Consider the following 21,118-nt stretch of genomic DNA (forward strand, 5'->3'; position numbering starts at 1 on the left):
TTACTATTGCGTCTAATATCCTACAGGGTAGAGTAATGAAGACGTGCGGTCTTCATTACTCTCAGCAACTCAGCAACTTTTTTTCTATTTTTGAAGCCTTTGTGTGACTGAATGGTAAAGACAGGCTAAATGGAAATACTCTTAATTATTACTGAGAGGCCAGATCGGCTTGCGCTGCATGACGTGTGCAGTCGTATAAAGCAGCCGGAACGCAGAATGAGGCAGCTTCAACAGAACAACAAGTGACTCACAACAAAAAAGCAACAAAAAACCAGAAGAAAAACAGTGCCATGCAATAACTGATGAGTGATGAGCTCTGTAGTCCTTTCAACATGACATTCATTCTTTTCATGCTCCTGTGATTTCTGTCAGGTCTAGTTACGTTGACCCGATACCTCTCCTTGATTGGTCACAGCTTTGTTTACTGGGATCTTTAAAGATGCAGTGTTATATGACATCACCCAAGTCTAAGCAAAGAGACATTCCCAATGGAAAGACTATGCTAGTGTCACAAGCATAGTCCTGTAGAAATACAAGATGAAGAACAAATTAAGGTAGTGAGCTGTAGACCCGTTATGATGGACTCCAGCACCTTCCCAACCCACTTAAGAGGAAAATGTCACTATAGAAATTACGGGATGCATAGATGGAGCAAATGAGCTGCAAGCTTGAGTCGAGGGTACTGGTCAAGCAGAGGATAAGCACCGGGAACAAAGAATGCTGACTCAGCTCTTCCCGATTAGTTAGCCTAAGCAAACACTTGCAAGAGGAAACAAAGCTACTCGGTGTCCCGTTTCCTGCAAACGGGAGAGGGCAACAGCAAAATAATCTGACTGACTTCAACAGCAACTCAGAAAATTAAATATCTTTCCACTCCGGTCTCGTTTGTGTCCACTAACACACCTCACGCAGGTTAAATGCAGTTTAACCTGCGTGTACTTTGTGTACTTATCTCAGCAGAGTAGCGTGTGTGCAAATTGACACAACTGTTGTCTGTTTCCGAGGTTTCTGCTGCTGGACACTATGGTATGTGGGTATAAATAAATCACTGAGTCAAGTGTTTGAGTGTGTGTTGGAGCACTCTGGGGTTTGAATGTATTGCAGCAACATTAGACGTGTGTCCTTCCCAAATGGTGGGAGGAAAAGGGCAGCACAAACCAATCATCTTTTGGATGCCTATATGTGTCAGGAGATCACAGCAAAACAGCTTTAAATTTGCTATAAAATCAGTATTTTCCTCACCACAAGGCGCACTTAAAGGCCTTAATTCTTTCAAAAAAACAACAGCGTCCCTTATAATCCGGAGCATCCTATATATGGATTAATTCTAGTTGTGTTTGCTGATGTGGAAGTGATTTAGGTACACTCCGTCATAATTGTCAGTCTGTTTTTTGTAGGAGTTGGAAACAAGGTTGGGTAAATATGCTTACATGTAGCCGTGTATTGTTTTTCTTTATGTGCTACCAACGAGGTTAAGAGTCAGTGTAGTCACAATCACATGTAATTTAAAAGGTATCAGTCTGTTTTATTTACGTGTTGCAAACAAGGTTGGGAGTTACAGGTTGCTAAGTGTGATACAAACAAGTCCCAGAGTTATTGTGAACACAGTTAATAAAGACAGACTAACTGACGGACCTATTTCGCTTCATGTGCCTAATAGTTCGGTGTTCCATATAGATGTCACAAGTTCAAAAATAGACACCCCCTTATCGTGCAGAAAATATAGTAAATCTTTTTTTTCTTTACATGTATTAAAGTTTATCTATAGTAGGGGTGGGATTATATAAGCTTGCTTCTTCCCACTCCTTTTCAAGCAATAAATCAAACTCTACTTATACCTCAGTTAATGATCACTGTATTTAATTAAGCACATATGATTTAAGTGACATTTTTGTTTTGTCTTCTGTCTTTTTAATCCATGCATTTCATCATTTCTGTAATGAGTTTGATAAATATGCGTAAATTCTTTATTGCTTTGACTACAATGCTTGAAATATATCTATGGATCTCTATCGATCTATGTAAATAGATAGATATCTATACATAGATATATAGATATCAATGTATTTAGATATGTATAGATGTATCTCTCTCTCTCTCTCTCTATATCTATATATATATATATATATATATATATATATATATATATATATATATATATATATATATATATATATATATATATATATATATATATATATATCATCTATCTAAATATCACACACATCTATATATTTTTTTAATTTACAAAATTTCCTCATAAGAAAAGACAACAGCTCCATGTCAACTCTACATGAAAAAAACCCTTCACCACTCAAAAGATCCTCAACAGATGAGCAGCACTTGTCAAAGAAGAAAGCAAATTAAAATAGTGCAGCATGTGGGCGATGAAAGACCAGTGGAAACAAAGAAGTGTTTGAAAGTTCAAGGTGCCTGAATAAGGGATGAGCATGGAATGAGGGGTCCAAGACCCCTCATTCTTTGAATCAGACTAGCATAAATCTGAGGTAAACATAGTGGATAAAAGCAGACCTATGCCAGCGAATGGCTGCAGACACTGCCATAGATCTAAAACAGCATCTTGGATTTTTTTCACTTACAGTTATGAAACGTTCAGATTTATCCTGTAATCATTGCTTTTGCATTCCAGCAGGCCAGAATTTAGTATTTTCTTTGAAAGATCTTAAATGTAGGTGGTAGGTCACGGACTGTGGGATGTGGAGAAAAAAATAGAAAGCGTATTTCCTAAGAGGATTACTACTAAAATAATACCATCAAAAGGGTTTCTTGCACAGAGAAAAGGCAAGCATACTCATAAAATAAATCAGTCTCGTGTGACAGAATCAGATATATAATTCTGCAGGAACTGTCTGTTTTCATTAAAAATGTATAGCACTAAAAATACCAGAATGTACTTCTTCTGACAAGAAGAACAGATCTAATACAATATATATATCTTTCAGCGAGGGTTTGGCCCCACAAAACCAGCTTCAATCTGCTCCCACCTTGGTGGTGTCATCATGGGAACGCTGATAGCGTTTCCATCGGCAACCGTAGATCCCGGTGATGCATGACAAACACAGCTGGCGTTCGTAGACCTGGAGAGGTTGGTGTTTCACCATGCTCCTTCACGCAGTCCTCCTCCCAGGGCCAGAGCTAACATCCCACTGGCTGGAAGTGTCCTGGAAGAAAAGAAGAAGATTCATATCGTTTGGCCAGCGGCAATGCTGCAAATGTTTGCCACCACAGTAACAAGTCAGGCAGCTTGATGCAAAACATACGCTCGTCCTCAAAAAGCACCATGCTTCTGACAAAAAAAAACAACAGCATCAAATCAGAACCGCGTTTCCAATGACGACTGCAAGCGGCTTTTATCAATGTAATTAAGGATGGAGAAAAAAATGAAATTGAAATGAGTTTGACATTAATAGCTTACCCAGCGAGCACCCATACTGGTCAAAATAAAGTATTTTAGTCCTAATATTTCTTTTTTTAGGTCCAAACAAAGCTATATAATGACAAGGAAGCCTTTTTTTCATTTTCTTATTTTTAAAAAAAAGCTGACTTGCAGTCGGATCAACAGCTGCAGCTTTGGCAAACTAATATGTGTAAAACAGCAACAACAACTGGGAACATTTTCTTTAAAGAGGTCCTGTTCTATGCAGTTCTAGCTCTTGAAAAAGGGAGGGCTGTTTTTACCTCATTTAACACTTTTTTTTTTAAAGGAGATATTCAGCCCAGGCAGCTGAACAGCAGAGCACCAAGCACACTGGAAAATAAACTCAGCAGGCCTTCTTGCCCTTTCATGCTGCATTATTGAAACCGGTAGGAAGAGCCAGAATGGTTTGTGTGAATAATCCGAGTTACAACTTACTTCTTTCCCACTGACTGGTTGTTGATCCAGCACAGAAACTCTCTAATCAGCTATAATAATAGTGCAGCAGTCCGAACGCGGCTTTACTTCACTTTTCAAAGACATGACACGGCTTGTTGAGAAGCCACTAAACAAAAAAACAAAAAAAAGAAAAAGAGCAAAAGCATAGACACTTGCTGCAATAATCAAGCTGTTATAGGTTGTGAACAACTACTATTTAGCATCTGCAGCAGCTGCTACGTTTCCTGTTATTACTAAAACAGCTCAGAGTAGGGTGGGCCTGACCCCCAGGGTATAATGAATCTGGATCAACCCCAGCAAGACCTCAAAGTCTTCTATATCCACTGTGTGTGAATACTCAGTGGGTTCATAAATATTTACTGGATGCAATGCAGATCAAAAACACAAAAACAGCCCATGCAAAAAAAAAATAAAAAAAATAGAATACAACATATATTTAACAAAATCTAATGAAAGAAATTCATGCACAGAAATGCTACGTCTGGACCTAGAAGTTTTGGTTGAAAACAATATATAAACTTTTGTTTTTCCAAGACTTTCGAGTCAGAGAGTTGAATTTAAAAGGGGATAGGAAGAGTCACTATTGTGTTCTAATAAAAGTCAAACAGATACATACAGTGGTTTATAACATGGTTTAGCAAATCCCAGATAAGAGACACAAAAAAGGAAAGAAGCATGTAACAAAAAAAAAGAGATTGAACAAACCACTGGCAATTTACAAAGACACACATTTTGTCAACAATAAGATATAGTGTATAAGATCCAACACATGTATAAACCCAAACGTCAAGCTATGCATGCAGCTCATAGGGCTGATTACTCCAACCAACTTTAAATGATTCATACCTGTAGATGTTGCAACAGTTTGACTGTTGGAATATTGATGGCAGTGGTTCCAGAGTTGACTAAAGGATTTTCATCCTTTTTAAGACTGAATCAAACAAGTTGTAGGAAGGTAAACACAACTAAAGCCTTTATTTGTAGATGCGTGTTCCCTTCCCTTCAGAAACCATTTATTCTACAATTCTCTTTAATGTAGTGACACTCAATCTAGTACATGCAGTACATAGATCCCCAGGATCACTGCTGTTCTAAGATTTGCTCCAACTGTCATTTTTTACATAGGACAAATATATATATATAGATATAATTAATGTTAGGTTAAACAGAACATCAAATGGAAAGATGAGCATTTACAATAAGGCAGTGTCCCTGAGGCTGTAAATCAGTTCTCGGAAACTGAAGGTTTCTATAGTGTCCACTTGTTATTTATCGGTCTGAATCCTCTGCTAGAATTTACAAAAATTTAAGATTGAATGTGGCAAGCCGATACCCCAATTATCCTAATGACTTTCTACAAATACGCCAGCAGAAATAAAATGTAGAGACTATCAAGGAACATCAGGAATTTCCACGCCTCTCATTTACCCAAGAATTTGAAGCTCTACTTGCATTTTTTTGTGAACATGCCATCAATGCATGTAGTGGAAGTTAATTAACATCTAGAATTCTGGTAAATAATGCATAATGAATGTATGCAATGTTTCAACCTTTTATTCATAGTGTTTGCCGCCCCATTGCATCACCATCCATTTTCATGACCAAGACATAGGAGACAAGAGAAACCCACAAATGATCAAAGTTCCTCCAGAAGAAAAAAAGCAGAGACTTCCTGTCATTTGTCCCGAGGGGTCTGAACTGAACAACATGAGAAGATAAAGGCTCCAAAAACACCTAAAAAGCTTCTGTCATTTTCTTTTCTGCTGCCTCATTTCCTCCAATCAAAAGCCTGGTGAGAAAAAAACTAAAACTGACATTGGAGAAGGAAATGCTTCAGCAGTTTCCAATCAAAGTTCTTCAGCACAGAGAACGGAGGTAGACCGAGCAGCAGTGAACCCACAACAAAGGCCAGGTTAAGAATGGGAAATGAGAACATTTTTTTCAGCTAAATATGAGCAGCTAATCACGTGACAAAAAATAAAACTCCCTTTAGTACACAGCGTACAAATGAAATGGAAGTATTAGTTATTCTGTGTGACGTATGCAAGGGCTCGACAAAATGACCAAGTGTTCGCAGCACAGAACAGATCCAACATTAAATGATTCAGCAAAAAGACACCATAACTTTTGAAATTTCCTCAGTGTATAGAAGCAGAGTGTGAAATTAAGTTCTTCATCTTGTTTGATGGATATTAAAATAATGGAATGAATATTGGAAAACTGATAAACAACAGTGAACACATGGGTTCACTCAGGACCATTGAAATCACTTTCCCCTCACAATCCTCTTCACAGTTATAGGTTCTGATTTAGAAGTCAATAACATTTGCAGCACAGTAGGGATGGAATTGAACATGGCTGTGACAGTTGTGATTTGTGACACAAGAATAATAAAGCGCATTATTAAAGGCAGGACGTACGTCTGCTTGTATGTGTTTAGCATAAACAAGATTTTGTCGATGCTACTTGTTTAGTCTGACCTGCCGTACCAGAAGAACAAGATCTATTTCAAAGCAGCGAAAGCATTTTTCAACCAAGTTATAACATGATGGAAGCACATAATAAGCAGCACAGCAAAAACATGTCAAACAAAAGTTATTGGTGAGATTGTACACCAACTCAAAAATGTGACCATTCTCTGATGTGAGGAGCAAACCAAAGCTTCTGGAGTGACTGAAAGCAAAGATGAAGAATAAAAGGACACCACAGAAGGAAAACCATAAGACCCATAAATGTGGATCATTGTAACTCCACATGGGGCTGGGCGATAAAAGGTTTATAAAATGTACCGTGATATAACTTTTTCTCGAAAGAAGAATGAGTCTATTGGGATAGACTTTATACTATAAAAAACAATTTTGATAAATGTTTTTTGAATTAATTGTGTTGCATTTATCCGCCACGTCTTAAAGTGAAAATATAGTCTGACTTTAAACCGGTCCGTGATTAAATGTAGGTGAGACACGGAACAGCTCATTAGCAGGATAGCGTCTTAGTATGATAGAATTGTAGCATTTAGCATCGTAGTATCAGTGTGTAATGACACCGCCGTCTCCAAATCAACACTTTTTTACTAAACCTTTTAGGTGCTGCTGAAGTCCAAGAGGTTTATCCTACAGTTCTTTCTGGGTCCTGTTAAAAATCTTCCCATGTTCTGCTGATTCATCTGATAAAAACTAAGTTAGACGGAGGCGACTAGCAGAAGTTACGTCACAAGGAAAAGCAGCAGAAGACAATCACTACTAACAAAATCTGTGTGGCAGAAAATGTTTAAAACATATAGACTTGTACATCTGAACCTCACTGTAATGATAATAACCATCCAGCAACTTGTTGCTTTATGCTGCTTAATGGTTTTACCCCCCCCCCTCTCTAACATACCTCTCTCTTCTTCCCTCATTTCCTTTTCCGGCCGGTCCAAGACAAAAAAAATTCAAATATGATTAAAATGAATAAAGTTTGGCCTCGATTACAAAAGGGGTTAATTCAGACATACCTCTGGTATGTCAGAAGATTAATAACCCCTGTTGTTAAAGTAAAATATGTCCAACACAAGAGGCCTTCAGCTCTCATCTGTTTGCCCAGCTGTTGGACAGGACAAGTTAAAAAATAAAAAATAAAAAGACTGTTTAAAACCCAACATGGAGCACGTCTGATTCATAAGTCACTTCCCAGAAACACCTCTTATCATTCTGTGCAACAAAGTAGCAGCTAGCACACTTGTCATGAGAACATGAGCTAAACCCATGCAGGATATGATGATAAAGTTCCTGGTTTAAGAATCTATATTCAGAAATCATATGATATTTACCAAAAATGCAAAGTCAGTGCAACTCAGAATTCAGATACAAATATTTTCTAAATTTCGTCTATAAAAAGTTAATTAACCAGTTATATACAAACTCAAAACATGACATTTTTGCCAAATGAAGAACTTGTGAGGACAGTAACCAAGTAACAAAAAGGTGTATGAATGTTTAAAAGTAAAAATCTGTCAGGAACCATTACAGTTAACACAAGAAAATTAAAGTGAGAAAGAAGTTGTCTTTTGTTTGATTTTAATTGTTTTTTAATACAAATAAAACTTCTGTAACTTTGTTATTTCAATACATACTTCCTTTAAAAAAATTAATTAAGTTAACTTACACTCAAAAAACTTTCACATTGAATGAACATAACAAAATATATGGAAAGTATTTCCACCTGATTAGATGGCTTTACTTGAACAAAAATGAATCATATTGGTCCTACTTAATGTACCTAGGTTGGGTCAACGTCATGTATTTAGGTCCAACCTAATAAATATAAGTTGATTCAATTTAAATACTACAATGGGACCCAACTCAACCTAATAGTTTTGCTCACTCTAAAAAGAAAAAAAGCTGATCCAACTTAAATGAATAACTTAAATTAGTAGCACGTTATTGAATGAAGTTTTTTCAACTTAATTTGTTATGTCTATCCAACTCAATTTGATGTGTTGATCTAACTTAAATTTCTTGTTATTTTTCTTTAATTTTGTTCATTTTTCTAAACTTTCAAGCACTGGGCCTTTTAATCTCCATATTAAAGACATGATTGGGCCAACAATGTCTCGCATTACAAGGCAGGAACTCACGTGTGGTAAACTCTGTCTTTAGTATTGGGACATTATTGGGTACAGTATTGGGTGCTTTTTTTCGCACAAGGGGGTTGGTCATCATGATCTCCCAAACTCTAACTCATGGCGCAGAAAAAAATAAACAAAACAGTTTAAATTACTAGTTAAAACAGAGTAAAAACAGATAAACAGAACACAAGGACAAAAACTCACTCTTAAACCCCAATCTGCCAGATAGGCAAAGAAAATGGTATCCCACAATTCCTTGCGCAGCCTTACGTTATGACGTCATGACGCATTGACAGCTTCACACCAAAGGTACACCAACTCAATTGAATTAAGTTGATTTAAAGTAAAATAACTATATCAGACAACTACATGTTATTCTTAAGTTGAATGTTCTGGTTGAAATGACAAGTTACAGTCAGGACCATAAATATTTGGACAGAGACACATTCTTTCCAATTTAATTTCTGTACATTACCACAGTGAATTTTAAATAAAACAACTCAGATGCCATTGAAGTGCAGACTTCCATCTTTTATTCCATGCGTTGAACAAAAAGATTGCATAAAAATGTGAAAAACTAAAGCATTTTTTAAACAATCCCTTCATTTCATGGACTCGTAAGTAATTGGACAAATGAAATAACTGAAAACAAAATGGTCATTACTAATATTTGGTTGAAAAGCCTTTGTTGGCAATGACAGCCTGAAGTCTTGAACTCATGGACATCACCAGATGCTGGGTTTTCTCCTTCTGAATGCTCTGCCAGGCCTTTACTGTTTACTGCAGCAGCTTTCAGTTGCTGTTTGTTTGTGGGCCTTTCTGTCTGAAGTTTAGTCTTCAACAAGTGAAATGCTGCTCAATTGGGTTAAGATCAGGTTACTAACTTGGCCATTCAAGAATATTCAACTTCTTTGCTTTAATAAACTCCTGAGTTGCTTTAGCTGTATGTTTTGGGTCGTTGTCCATCTGTATTATGAAACGCCGCACAATCAGTTTGGCTGCATTCACCTGGATCTGTGCAGACAGGATGTCTCTGAACACCTCAGAATTCATTGGGCTGCTTCTGTCCTGTGTCACGTCATCAATAAACACTAGTGTCCCAGTGCCAGTAGCAGTCATGCATGCCCAGACCATCACACTGCCTCCACCGTGTTTTACTGATGATGTAGTGAGCTTTGGATCATGAGCTTCTCCACGCCTTCTCCATACTTTTCTCTTGCCATCATTCTGGTAGAGGATGATTTTGGTTTCATCTGTCCAAAGAATGTTTTTCCAGAACTGTGCTGTTTTTTTCAGATGCTTTTTAGCAAAGTCCAATCTAGCCTTCCTATTCTTGAGGCTTATGAGTGGCTTGCATCTTGCAGTGTACCCTCTGGATCTACTTTAATGCAGTCTTCTTTTTATGGTAGACTTGGATATTGATACGCCTACCTGGCATCTGAGTTGTTTTATTTAAAATTCACTGTGATAATATAAAGAAACAAAATTAGAAAGAATGTGTCTGTCCGAATATTTATGGTCCTGACTGTACATTTTCGTAAAGTTTATCGGCTGGTAACTTCCTTTTTTTTTTAAATGTATGTGCAAACATGACTTAAAGGCCAAAGATAAACCAAAAAATATATGATCCTATAGAAATATACTGCAATAAGTTTCATTGGTTTTGGTTTTAAGCAGGTTAAAATAAATCCCATTCACATTTGTTTAAGCAACGCAAAAATAGATTTCATAAGTCTGGCTTGGACTCAGATCATATTAAAATCACAAAACATACTGTAACATACACACCAGAATGTCTTTTTACAATTCCCATTTAAATCAATAAATAATCATAAAATCCTATCTGCTGAAGCACATTTAAAGTTAAGTCCCCCTTTTAATTTTGAAAATCTGGGAAATCTTTTTTTTTGAGACAATCCACATAATGCCACGGACGTTTTAGGCACAACACAGAATAAAAGAAGACTACAGTGAAAGACACTTTGGGCATTGCAATCACTTAAGGAGTAAATCATGTCTTGCAGCTTCAGTTAAGCAATAATACATTTTTGTGTTGTGTGATGTCAAGAAATAGCTATAAAACTTTAAAAAAAAAAAATTGGGGTAAAAAAAAAACAACTTCCTGACTGCTTTCTTAAACATAAAAAAGGTTGATTATAATCTGTGAAACAAATAAAACCTAATTAGATTAATTTCAAATTACGACACTGAAAACAGGGATAAAAGCAGCATTACCGTAAGTCATTTCTATTATTGAGGCTAAATAATGGAAAACACAAGTGGTGAAAATCCATTAATGCACTTTAATGTGGGCAAAACAAGAGTCGTAGGCCTATATATCACTTAAAAGTTATTTGTTAAAAACGACTTTTGGGCCTGATGCATAAAGCATGACACTGTTTTAAAGTTAAAGTAGCATTTGCTGTCACACACCTAGGTGTGTGACATTTGTTGTCGACATTTGACCCATCCCCTGGGGAGCAGTGAGCTGCAGATACGGCCGCGCTCGGGAACCACTTGGAGGTTTAACCCCCCAATCAAACTCCTTAGTGCCGAGTGTCAAGCAGGGAGGCGTTAGGTCCCATTTTTAGAGTCTTCGGTATGACTCAGCCTGGATTTGGACTCACGACCTTCCAGTCAAAGGGCAGACACTCCTCTACAAGGCCACTGAGCTGGTTTTATGCTATATTTCTATAGACAGTTCATCATGATTCGACTTAGGGGTGTTGATCCTGAAGCATCACCTGGACCAGAAATATTAAAGTCTCAACAGCAGCTTTTAATGTATATTCTCCAACAGGCAACAGAGAAAAAGAAGGGGTTTTGTGTTCGTCATGAATACATCTATGGGTACGCAGTAAACAAATGCCTCTAAGACAGCAGTGATTAATGAAATACTGTATGTTCAAGCTCCACCAAGAACACTCCAGTCAATTGTATAGAATTTAAAACAACTTCTAGTTGTCAGCACCAAGTGTTCATCTGACATGCTGCTGTGTGTGGGCTTGACTATTTATCACCCTAATGACTGGTTCACGTTGACTATTGTCTGTTAAAGCTATATTTGTGAGCATTTCTCTTCAGCTGCGTGAGAACATATGATTTAGCTTTCCTCTTTTTTCGATAAATGAAGGGAGAAAATATACTTAAAAACACAGAGCTACGAGGACAAGCCTTTGTAAAAAGACTCAAATGTTGGTGTCCATGGTGATGACTCAAATTCAAGCCGGCCATGGTCCAGATATGACTTTACATTAGTTCAGATAAATATGCTTGGAATAGAAATTCATCCTCATACCGGAATTTCCGGATTATAAAACGCTACTTTTGTCACACGCTTTCAATCCTGCGGCTTATTCAGTGATGCGGCTAATTTATGCATTTTTTTCCCTTTTTTTTAATGCATTTTTTCTAACGGCCGCTAGGGGCGCTCCAGCAGAAAGGGTAAGAGTGAGACAGGGGGAATACGGTATATATGTAGAGGAAGACGCACGTTTAATGTAAATTCCTGCTTTGTGAATGAATGGCACCAACAGACCCTCAACATGGAAAATGCAAGAAGAAATGCATATGATGCGTCTTTCAAGTTAAAAGCAATCGTTAAAAGCAGTGTGAAAAAATCCACTGTCACCAACGGGTTTGGAAAAGCCGGTCTGCTGTGTGACGGAGAGAACAGCGCAAGCTCAGGAGTGGATTTGCCTCAGAGTGACACTGACAGCTACAACGAAGGAGACACTGAGAGTGTGGCCAAGAATACCTGACGCTATTCCAATCCGACACTGAGGAGGAAGACTTCCATGGTTTCAGTGCAGAGGAGGAAGATGAAGAAAGCTGTCAGTGACTTTTACGTTTGTTTTTTAAAACAGCCATGTTAGTGCTGTGTTACGGTGTGTCACTGTTGTGGAGAAAGCCACAGCCCTGTTAGTGTTTTTTCTACCATATTGCTGCCGTGTTACTGCCGTTTGGACTAGGGTTGGGCGATGTATATAACTGCTATTCGTTTTTTTGCTTTTTTCATTTTATTTCCCAACTAATGACTAATCCGCGATGATCCAGTATAAACTGAGGGAAGCGACTTTAACAAAAAAAGTAACAAACAAAATAGAAAAGAAGTAGTCCGCTCCCGCACTTCACTAGTGAAGTGGACCGGCGGAGCGCGGACTTAAAGCTTTGTGTTTTATGGGAAGGGGGGGGGGGGGGGGGGTACATGAGCGGTATGTGTGGGAGATTTAAGACTGCGATCCGTCCCGCAGCTCTAGGGGTAAAAGCAACCGAACTCATGAGTGAGAAGTGTGTGTCTGAGCACAGCTCGGATCGTCAGCACATACAGTGGTTTGAGCTTCAAAGCAGAAATGTCACTCAGTCCTTAGAAAACATTCAAACAATCACGCGGATTTGTGTTTCCAGTCGTGTCCCGACTAAATAAAGGCTGATGTTATTCTTACATGTTTACGTGCAGCCAGCAAGCAGCACCACCCAAAGCTAATGTTGTTAGCCCGTGTTAGCATACTGCTAATCCTGGCTTCGTTCAGAAAAAGCACTGACCACACGGATTAAAATTCAAATGATGAGCGAACAGGTGTTTCATAATAACTGTAACATTATTAAAAGCACGTTTAGAAGATCATGTCGTATTTTACAGAGCTGACATGTCAATGTATAGCCGCTCGGCGCTGTTTAACATTGTTTTGTATTGAATTGTTACATTCAATAAAGTTTGAAAAAAAAAGCCGCTCGGCGGAATTTATATCCTTCCGGTTTTCAAACCCTACTGCGCATGTGTGCATTTATTCCGACGGAAAGTGTGACCTTAGTGAACGTTTTTATATTCTGAAAACATTTTTCTGGGCCCATCTACACGGTTGGATTCTAATCCGACCATTGATCCCATCAAGATATTTTGTACATGTAACCGCGGCTTACGGTGTCGACGCGCAACGTGGCGGGGGCGTGGCATCACGATGGTGGTCTCTCCATCGGGATGTCAGTCACCCATCACGATGGACGATGATATCGTCCATCGGCAAAACCCTAGTTCGGACCCTCAGAGCCTCCAGAGCGGGTAAATAAAGAATCCTTCATCGTTCTTCTGGGGGAAACCTTCTTTTATTACAGTTCTCCTTCACTCTGTATATCAAACATGAACGAGCACCCCCAACACACTTCTGCTGCATGCTCTAGCTCCCTCTTGCGCTGCACGCACTCTTCCCTCCTTCCACTGCAACAACCCCTCCTTCTTACACACGCGGCGCGGTTTCAGCACATACTCATCCTCATTCTACAACACGTTTCAATGTGGGCACATGCGGCTTCTAGACAGGTGCGGCTTATGTATGTGCAAATTGGTTCATTCTTTAAAACTGTAATGGGTGTGGCTTATAATCAGGTGCGCTCTATGGTCCAGAAATTACGGTACTTACTTTTGTATTGTATTTTGGCATTCCTTGAAGACCTTTGGAGGAAAGACAGTGTTTCCAATAGAAGTTATTGTTCTTAATGTTTTTAGGTAACACTGCAATTAAATATCAAAACGTAGGGTGTATTCAGACTAGAAAAACCGTTTGGTCCAAACCCATGCTGCTTAATTTGTTTCAGAGAAAGTTCTGAACCTTGGGTTTGATCTGTATTCAGACTGCCGTCATGCGGCCTTTCCTGATTCGAACCAAAGCTAGTCAACAAGCTAGTAAACAAAACCAAATTACAAAATCTCTTCACTTTTCAATTGTTGCTTTATTATTTGTCCACAGCTCATCTGTTGTTACATTCCTACTCTGTTTAAATCACATGATGACGGGCTAGGATGGTCGTTTTGGTTCACTCCGAGAACAGATTGTTATCAGAGTGAGGAATCTCAGAGCGAGCCAAAGATCAGTACGGATGGACATAAACCAAAATTATCTTAAAAGATGGGTCTGAGAGCGGGTCCTGGTCCCACACCAGGGTTCGCTTGGGTGTATTCAGACTGAATATTTGCTCCGGATTATCCAGGGAAACAAACTCTGGTTCACTTTAAGAGGAAAAAATGTGTCCAGTCTGAATACACCCTTAAATAACAAACGCACAGTTCAGAACTCCATCCAGACCAAATTAAGTGTAATGGGACCAGAACAAAGGGTTTTCCAAGTCTTAATACACCCTTACTTTCAAAGCACTTCAGTCTATTGGAACCCCATTATTTTCCTATAGTTTGCCCTGGGAAAAGTCATCCTATATCCATGTTATGAAGAACTGAAAGAATCTACCCTGTGGCATCAGAATAAAAACACAAGATATGTGAAGGTAAATTAAACATCTGATGTTCTCCTGGTATTGATGCCTTATGACTAAAATGATCATATTATGGTCTACACACAAACAGATGACAAAGAAATCCATGGCTTTTAGAAACCCATTACAGACTCATGGGTAAAAAGTCAACTTTATTGGCTTGTTTTTATTCTTTAGGCTAAAGATGAAATGGTGAAATGGTTTGGACAAGCGAGCTTTAAAAAAGGTACCATCTGTATGTCAGCATGAGGGCCGTCAACCACCATCTGTGTGTTGATATCACACCCAAATCTGTCCTCCGTCTACTGTGACTGCAGGCTACACTGAAAGAGCAAGGCCAGACAAGTCTGCCACCATAAAGAGCTCTGCTTTCTGAGTATGTGGTCTTGGTTCAGTTAAACTAACTTAAAGATAAAAATTAAACCAAACATTGGTGCACAATTGCCAACAAAAGAAAATTTTACTACATTTCAGTTCTTTAAAAAGGATAGTTGACTTTTTAAGATAATAAAATCTTTTTAAATGTGAGTATTTCAAAAATAAAAAAAAGACAAGTAAATACTGAGATGTTTTTCTGGGGGAAAACTCAACTTTTTCTAAAGTAACTGCACCACCCAGTTTGTCTAAGCACTGGCTTTAGAACAAGGCTCAGATTACAAACTAACAAGGACAGATAACCAAAGTCTCATGTGTTCTGCAGAGTGAACAAAGAAGGAAACAAAAAAAAAATCAGCAATTACCTTTGGAATGTAAATCTGTATACACCGGACAAGGCATAGAAACAGTGCCTCGTACAGCATAATCTCGTACAGCATCCTGCTGCATTTTAACAGGAATGATACCTATGAGAGGTTTTTTGTGGGGTGGACAAAGAACATGTCCATGCAGCAACATGATCCGTTATGTGTTGGACATTTCAAAAGGTTTGGTACAGAAGAGAGTTGAGGAGTATGCACTGTACTGGACTGCAGAGCCGCAACCTCCTGTGTAATGGGGGACTGACATGTTGCCAACGGAATATTGACTAAATGAACCGGGAACAACCGGATGTTTCTGTTAGTGAGGAGAGGGCCTTGTTTGTTAAACAATTCCACAGTAAAGTACATGAAATACTTCTAAGAATTACTTTTAGCATGGAAAGTGCAAGTGGCTTATCTGTGACAGACTTGCATGATTTATGCAACTGAAGGCAAAATAGTCCTGAAAGCCATGCACGCTTAAATGATGAACAATTCTTTATGTTCCATGATGGGATAAAACCAGTACACTAGTAATCTAAAGTATAATGCATAAAAACTTCAAATAAATCACATTGTGATCTAGAGAGAGATCTATATAGAGAAGTGCATTTGTAGGGTCAGACCACAGACCAATATACAAACTCTAACCCTCATATAAGAGTGAAACCTAAAGTGGGATGGACAAATCTACCAGAGTTTACTACATCCAACTCTGCAACGTTCTAAAAATTGAAGCTTTGTTGGAACAAAACAAAAAAAAGTGAAGGGTTGTTTTTTTAATGCTTTTTAGTCCGCCATCTCACATCAAAATAAGGAAAGCCCCAGCTGTACAGAAACTCACTTTTGAAACCAGCCCCAATGTTCAATTGAAGTACTACAGCATATATTCAACTGGGATTGTTCCAAAATGAGTTAAAGAAGGTGGGTGTTTGATGTTGGGTGGGAAAGCACACACAGTCTCCTATCAAACGTTCCACCATGATCAGAGCGAGTCGGTGCAAACCAGTCCACTTCTTCCACACCAATACTCTCTTTTGGACCTTGTTGTGTGCAGTCATGTCAGAAAGGGAGGTCCGCCTCCACTTTTGCTGAAACTGAGGACCCAAGCCCAGTTACTGTAAAACAACCGCATACCATAATCCTCCCTCTGCCAAACCTCAAAAATGGCTAAATGCAGTCATTCAAAAAGCATTTCACTATGTGGAGCATGGTTTTAATGCTGTTCCTCGTCGTTATGTATAATGCTGGAATTTACTGATCGCTAAAGAACAGCCCATTGTTTCAAAAATGTTTCAAGAGTCTGTGGGTTTATGTGCATTAATTCCAATCACCTGTGGTCATCTCAATGATTAGATGATCAGTAATTCTAACTCAATTATTTGGATGAGTGAGTGGATTCTTTTGGGAATAAAGAGAAGATCTTACAACTAATACAAAACTTAAATTCACACACAAATTTTAATATAACCCAATATAACTATAACTTATCAATTCACTGAAGCACAAGTTCTTGAATTAAAAAAGAAAATACAGGCCTATATATCAATTATTGGATGTAAAATGATGGAAGAACACAACTATCCTTCAGCAAAAGAAAGCAAGCAAAGGTTAGGACTCAGAATCACTAATTAACTCCTGCAATGTGATGAATGTGCACATAGTTGAAAGGACCGAAAGTCTAAAATCATTTGTCGAAAATGCCAAGGACATGCATACTTTTTCATGTGTGTGAAACATCCTTACAAGTACTGGACTATCTAATGTTTGGAACATGCATGAAGGAATAATTTAAAGATTCTTTTAAATCAGAGAATGCAGAAGGTCTCAAGTATGAATCATCAATTCACTGTGCAGTCTAAACGCAGGAACGCAGGTGTGTCTTGCAGCTCTATTGATGCTCGTATGGCCACTTTAATGCTGTCATATGGCGTTTGTGTCTAACTCTAGTCTCTAGTAAAGTGCGTGTTCTGCCCCATGCTGATTTGTGCGCAAATGCTGTACGGTGGAGCCATGCTGCACTGTGGTTACTGGCAAGGAGACGTGCCGTGTGTGCTTTAACTTTAACAGAGGATGCTAGCAGCTGCAGTGCTGGGGAGACGTCAGGTATAAAGTTGTTTTGATGAGTCTGAATTAATCCAACCAAATTTCAATGAGCTGCTCTGTCTCATCATTGTGGTGTTATTGCATTGGTTTAAGCAGAATTCTGTTAGGATCTACAAGAAAGCCTTTAGGATGATGTCACAGAAGCGCCCGTCAGGCGGATGCCGCGTAGACACAGAAAAGTATGCAAGAAGCGTTTTCAGCTTAAAGGCCTCAGTGTTGTTTCATACTTTCTCCGTTTACGTCGGCTATGGTAATCGTTATGGTTCAGCTGACTGAGGCTCAGTCTGATTGGAAACGAACTAGGACCACCTTGAAAGACGGGTCAGAGAGTGGTTCCTGGTCCCGAACCTGGGTCCACTTGACTGTATTCAGACTGAAAATTTGTTCCGGATTATAGGGAGAAAATGACGTTAAGCGGCCCAAATGTGTCCAGTCTGAATACACCCCAAGTGTCCATAGGATGCCCACACACAGACCATTTACTCTCCGTCTAATTTCCTAAATTCTAACATTCAGGATTGGCGTAAGGAGCACACACTTATAAGAAAAGAAATAACAGGCTCCCTGCACAGTGTGCAGGATCTGGGGTGGTTGAAGGGAAAAAAAGAAACATTTGTACAACGTGCCTGCTTCACCTTTACTCACACTTAAGGCCCGTACACACCGGGACGAATATTCGCCAGGCGTTATTCGCCAGCGTTTTTCGCCACGTTTTTTGTGTTCACACCCAGGCGATTTTCGCTGACGATGAGTGGAGTGAACATGCAATTTCATTCCCTGACATTAGATGGCGCTTAATGTAAAACAGAAATACTCCTGTACACAAGGTGGCGCTGCGCAACTTTACGCTTCTTAAAGTCGCTTTTCACTCAGAAGAAGAGAGCAAGTATTTACACGCTTGTCAGAATCAAACAAAGAAAACATGAATATTTCAAGCACCAGTAGCTCCAACTGGTGCTTGGTTCGGGGATATTTTAGAATGTCCGTCATTATTGCTTCGCGGCTGTGTAGACGCTACTTGGCGTCTATCTTCTTCGCTGGTATGTGTGCTCAGCAAGGCAGTTTTGTGTTTGAGCGCCCCCAAGTTGTGTTTTACTGTAACTTCAGAAGCTCCAGACACGTGAGCAAAAGCGCCATTCTCATTGGTCGAATAGATTTCGACGCCTCAAAAAAACGAACTCGAGGCGTTTTTTTTTTTGACGCTTTAACGCGTGGCGTTTTTTCGCGTCGGTGTGCACACTCTCGTTGGTGCCCTTTGTTTAGTCACGAGGCGTTAAACGTCGGCGAAAATCGCCGGCGAAATTCGTCCCGGTGTGAACAGGCCTTTAGGTGTTGTTAAAGTGTTCACTATGACCTGTTGTCCACAGCATACTTGGGAGAGAGAAAAAAGCATGGACATTTTCTCTCTGACTTTCTCACTGAATGGTCTATAACTTGGCATTTCCTGCAGGTCATTGGTGTGCCCCATACAGGTTTGCCCATTTTTTGTGACTAATGCTTTAATGTCCCCTTAAAAAATTGTCTCGAATCAAGACGGAACAAGTAAAATGTTTGGTTTCTCAACAAAATAGTTTTGTGAACAAGTGAATAAGTCTTTATAAGCCACTTTTGAGAAAAGCCTGGTGAAGACATTTGTGCCATTGATGCCGATACCGATGCTTTATGTCACTCTTGAGGACTATGAGCTGAAAAGACTTGAATTTGGGGAAAAACCTGCTGGTCTGGTGTGCTGCCACAACGCAACTGTGTTTTCTGTACAAATAAACAATAACACAGTAGAACAAATGCTCAAACAATTCTGGGTTTTCTATCACTTCATTTATTTGAATCAAAGTCTAGTTCAGTCACTCATCACTAAATAAATAAACCCGGTAAAAACCAGTCTAGTCTTGTTGTGCTTTTCTGTTTAACAACTCATTTTCCTATGGGATAATTCCCCGTATGATTCCCTCAAAGACACTCGGGCTTGAGCTATGGGAAAAAATAAACACCCATCTTAATGCTACGATGTGGGAATATTTCTACAATGGCCTCAAGAATACAAATACTTTGAAATGTCAGTAAAGAGTTTCTGTTGTAAATCCTATTTTCGTTCGACTTCTATAACCTTTTGTCATAAAAGTAATAATTGACACTGAAAAAACTAGAGCTCTTATATATAAAATTATGAATTTTGTATCAAAAGCAAATGTTTTCCTTGACAAGGACAAGAAATTACATTAAAAGAAAACCCAACTGATAGCTTTGATTAATGAATATTTCATTTTCTAATTAATATTGATTCCATTTTCTTTAACAGGCTGCATAAACCTTCTGACATTTTATAGTAAAATACAGTGACTTTTGAATAATATTAGAAGCATTTTCCTTGTTTTATTTGTTTGAAAGTCAAAATAAAACCAAGCACGATTTTGGGGGAAATCTCCTGTGGATTGTTACACCTCCAGCAACTAATTGCTAATGCCTAAAACGATAGCTGGTTCCAGGAATGTTGTCGGAAAAGCACTCAGCAGTATTAATCAATCCCGATACTGGTTCTTAAAGGAAAATTACAGCAAATTTACAGCTGCACGAAAGAAGACGGATGTTTTAAAAACTCTAGTAAAGTGAAACCACAAAATGTTTGACTTAAAACCTTGAATTAATAGTTTTCTGTCCTCGTACCAATGAATAGGAAGACTCTTAATGTGAAATAGCTTATTGGCTGGCTAACGTCGTTACCATGGTAATTGGGCACAGAAATGGTCAAACTGTTGAAAAACCAAAGTGTTCCACACTTACCGGTCAGAAGGCTGCTACCACTTTAACTGTTTTTCGGTTCGCCGTGAGGTTAACAGAGTTGGAGCTCCCAATGCCCAAACCGGGACCGGCGAGGAAAGTTCAGAACCGGCAAAAATGCTTTCAGAACCGAAGTTCAAAACCGGGGGGGGGGGGAGAAAAGGGAGCCAGTTGTCTATCCGAGAATGTCGCAAATGTCTCCTGCCTCCTGTTTTCACTCCGTCCTGTGCCTTTTGTGGAGGTGAAGCGCGTGCCGTCGCCTCCGCGTGAGTGAGCAGATATGTACACTGAGTGTTTGGATGGGCTCCTCGGCGGCGGGGGGGAGGAGTGTCCTTTTATCTCCAGCCCTCCCCGTACATCAGGGGAGCGTCGGCGGCCGGGAGCTGACTTTGCTCTGCGGGTTCAGGTCAAGCGGAGGAGCGTAAAGGTGAGGGGTATGCTTGCTGGGGCGCGTTCACTGCTCAACAACAACGTCGAAAATACTAGTGAAAAAAAATTAACACGTGTTTTTGTTTACATGTCGAGATGAATAAAGTTGTGTCAAGTCGTACGTCTCCATATTTGTGTGTGTCACAACAAATATGACTGTGTAAACAAAAAAATCCGACGTGACTTGAATGCGGCGCCGGCCATGTTTCCTACACCTTTTATCAATTTGTTCTCAGCATTGAACGTCTCACAGATACAGAACACGATAAACAAGAAGTGTCATGTGCGGCCACGTTT

General features: G+C 39.1%; 1 protein-coding gene across 5 annotated transcripts in view; it reads right to left on the reverse strand.

Annotated features, from left to right (window-relative positions):
- The window catches only part of LOC101156185 (glycerophosphodiester phosphodiesterase domain-containing protein 5), a 49,904-nt gene extending 28,786 nt beyond the window's left edge, over positions 1 to 21,118 (reverse strand). The window contains exons 1-2 of one of the 5 annotated variants that reach the window (XR_909905.3): positions 20,396 to 21,118; positions 3,006 to 3,182 (exon numbers count right to left, since the gene is read on the reverse strand). Coding sequence is in view for 2 of the 5 variants with exons in the window: in XM_004075928.4 (XP_004075976.2) it covers positions 3,006 to 3,122 (117 nt within the window). In the remaining 3 variants the exon portion in view is untranslated. The remainder of the gene's footprint in view (positions 1 to 3,005; positions 3,183 to 20,395) is intronic. The other 4 variants (XR_002291580.2, XR_002291581.2, XM_004075928.4 and 1 more) reach the window with 4 other exon arrangements.

Source organism: Oryzias latipes, chromosome 13 (genome assembly GCF_002234675.1).
Source record: "Oryzias latipes chromosome 13, ASM223467v1".
Lineage (NCBI taxonomy): Eukaryota > Metazoa > Chordata > Actinopteri > Beloniformes > Adrianichthyidae > Oryzias > Oryzias latipes.